The sequence below is a fragment of the Nannospalax galili genome, unplaced genomic scaffold (assembly GCF_000622305.1).
Source record: "Nannospalax galili isolate Female #2095 unplaced genomic scaffold, S.galili_v1.0 scaffold127, whole genome shotgun sequence".
NCBI lineage: Eukaryota > Metazoa > Chordata > Mammalia > Rodentia > Spalacidae > Nannospalax > Nannospalax galili.
This window is the reverse complement of record NW_008360326.1, coordinates 10,368,111-10,370,865: the sequence shown is the minus strand read 5'-3', so window position 1 is coordinate 10,370,865 and position 2,755 is coordinate 10,368,111. Positions and strand designations below refer to the sequence as shown.

The 2,755-nt window shown below is 38.9% G+C and overlaps 1 protein-coding gene across 1 annotated transcript in view; it reads right to left on the bottom strand.

Moving 5' to 3' along the window:
- The window catches only part of Mrpl44 (mitochondrial ribosomal protein L44), a 10,100-nt gene that overhangs the window by 4,558 nt on the left and 2,787 nt on the right, over window positions 1-2,755 (bottom strand). Inside the window, exon 3 of the mRNA XM_008825823.3 lies at window positions 886-1,064. Within this exon, the coding sequence (XP_008824045.1) occupies window positions 886-1,064 (179 nt within the window). The remainder of the gene's footprint in view (window positions 1-885; window positions 1,065-2,755) is intronic.

Genomic DNA, 2,755 nt, shown 5'->3' with positions numbered 1-2,755 from the left:
AGCCCCTGGCTCCTTTCTTTTACCAGTTCCACCTATGTGAAGATAAGTCAAAGGTCCTGCTCCACCATGGTTGTCTTCGCTTGGAAGCATGGAGGAAATGATTCCTCTGTGTTGATTCTCCTCTTTGTAGACTGGACACTGGTTCAAGTCTGTCTCGTGGGGTCTCCTCGGCCTCCTTGATTAAGAGGACAGGTGCCCCACCACAATTACAGGACATTTTGAGAGATGCTTATAATCCCCTGGAACTAGTTGACCTAGGAGGGCAAGGAGCAAAAACTGTCCTGTATGTCCCTCTGACCAAACTAGTATAGGCCTCAAAGCATGTCTGTTAAACAACCAAGAACGTTAGTTCCACCAGTCTGTCACTTTTAATTACTGTATGTCATGTAGATAAATCTTGGGCAAAGACCAATTGTTCTCAAATAAACCTTGCCTAGACATGTATTTCTTGATCTGGTATGTATAATGTCAGTACGTTGTTAGATTAATATGGTTCCCTCTGGTTTTTAAAAACTAGCTAGGCATTATTTATATCTCGCATTGTTTAACCCCTCCATCGTGGTTTCTCCAAAACACACACACATGCCTTTCCCTAAGAAAGGCAGAAAGGAGAGGAGACACTAAGTAGCTGATCAGAACTGCGATTTTTAATCATCTTTTAATGCTATCAGAAGTAACATTACAAAGCCAGGCCTGGTGGCACATGCCTTTAGTCCCAGCACTCTAGAGGCAGAGGCAGGCAGATTTCTGTGAGTTCCAGGCCAACTGGGTCCTGTCTCAAAAAAAATTAAAAAAAAAAAAAAATAACATTAAAAAAAACTGAAAAAGTTTGTCTTTTAAGGCTTCCAATTAAAGTTATGAAGTAAAGATTAAATTTTTACTAACCAGTATAAGCCAACAAAGTACAGCGGCAAAGCTGTTGTGCTCCCAGACTGCCTGGTGAGTCTAGATTCCGGAGCTGAGAAGTTTCTCTTCTTCAATTCTTCCACCAGCAGCCCCATGGGATTCATGACTGACCACATCTCAAAGAGCTCTTTTCCAGTCATCTGAGTAATTAAGAAGTCCTGTGCATAAGATGACAATTTTCACATTTAAGTTAGTACAAAGAATATTGAGATCAGAATTCAAAATGCATTTTTAACAGAAAAACTTGATGAGAAATGAAAAGCAAAATATATTGCAGGTCGAGCATTCATAGCCTGAAAATATGAACTTGGAAATGCTCTAAAACTTGAAACTTTCTGCTCTAAAATGATGCTTTCAAAAGTCGAGATCTTAGGACATTTTTATTTAGACTCTGGATCTCCAGTCTGGAGTTCTCTGCCATGGCCTCACACATGCTAGGCAAGCACTCACTCACCAGCGATACCCTCAGGCCCCCATACTTTTGATATAAATTTTATGAAAATCATAGTTGAATTAAAATTTTTCAAGGCCTGAGAAAAGTATTTCAAGTAATATGAGATATCAAAATTATACAGAAGGTAAAATCCTATCTTACAATTTAGAATTACATCCTTCCCAGTAAGTAGCATTTAAGGAGTTGAATTAATGAATAAACAACTTCCAGCAGAAACCCACATATAGACACTCAGAGCCTCTACAAAACAAACTCATTATCCCAGTAAGTAGCGTTTAAGGAGTTGAATTAATGATAAACTGCCTTTTATACATCCTTCCCAGTAAGTAGCGTTTAAGGAGTTGAATTAATGAATAAACAACTTCCAGCAGAAACCCACGTATAGACACTCAGAGCCTCTACATAACAAAACTCATTAACGATCTTGAAAAATAATTTAAATACTAATTACACATAAACTGCCTTTTATAATTATTTATGACTCGATAATACTTTATTGGGTTAAAACACCAGCCGGGCAATCCCGTAGCCTGGAGGCCAAGGCAGGAAAATGGAAAGTTCAAGGATGCACTAGGAAACTTGAGACCCTGCCTCAAAACAAAATTACAAAAAGGGCCAGGATATATTATCAGTCAGTGAAGCACTTGCCTAGCATGATCCTCAAGTACCACAAAAACAAAAACACTTAGGAAGCTAAAAAGAAAATTAGGAAAATTCAAAGTAGAAAGAAAGAAAAAGGAAAAGAGAGAAAAGAAAGCTCAAAGCAGAATTCATTTTGTCAGTAACAAATTATGTTGTATAGAAAATTCTGAAACATTCATTCTCACAGTAGTTTGTAGAGTACAACCAAGTCATATGGGCAAACAGGCAGGGCAGAAAGAGGAGGGAAAGAATCTAAAGTATCTTTAGTTCATGAAGGTTAGAGATGTGGCTCAATGGTGGAGTGCTTGCCTAGCAGACCCAGGGCCCTGGGCTCAATCCCCAACACCACAGAGAATACAGTTCATGAAATATGTCAGTTTTATTACAACAATCTTCTAAGTACCAGCACTCTATTGCTAGAGGAGGAAGGCAGGGCTCACCTAGAAAAACGTTTGAAGTATTGATTAATATAGCTACCTTTTTCTAACTAGATTACCATAGTAAGTGATGCTGCTTTAAAGTTCAATTGCCTAAACTGATACTTTTCATTACTTAAGATGTTGCACTGATTCTTTATTATTGAGCAGTGACAGTCTTTTAATTCAGTGGCAGAGATTAAAATATTCCCCAGTTGATCCCAGCACCTGGGAGGCAGAGGCAGGTGGATCATTGCGAGTTTGAGGCCAGCCTGGTCTACATAGTGAGTTCCAGGACAGCTGGGGCTACAGGGAGACCATGTCTCAAAAAGACAAA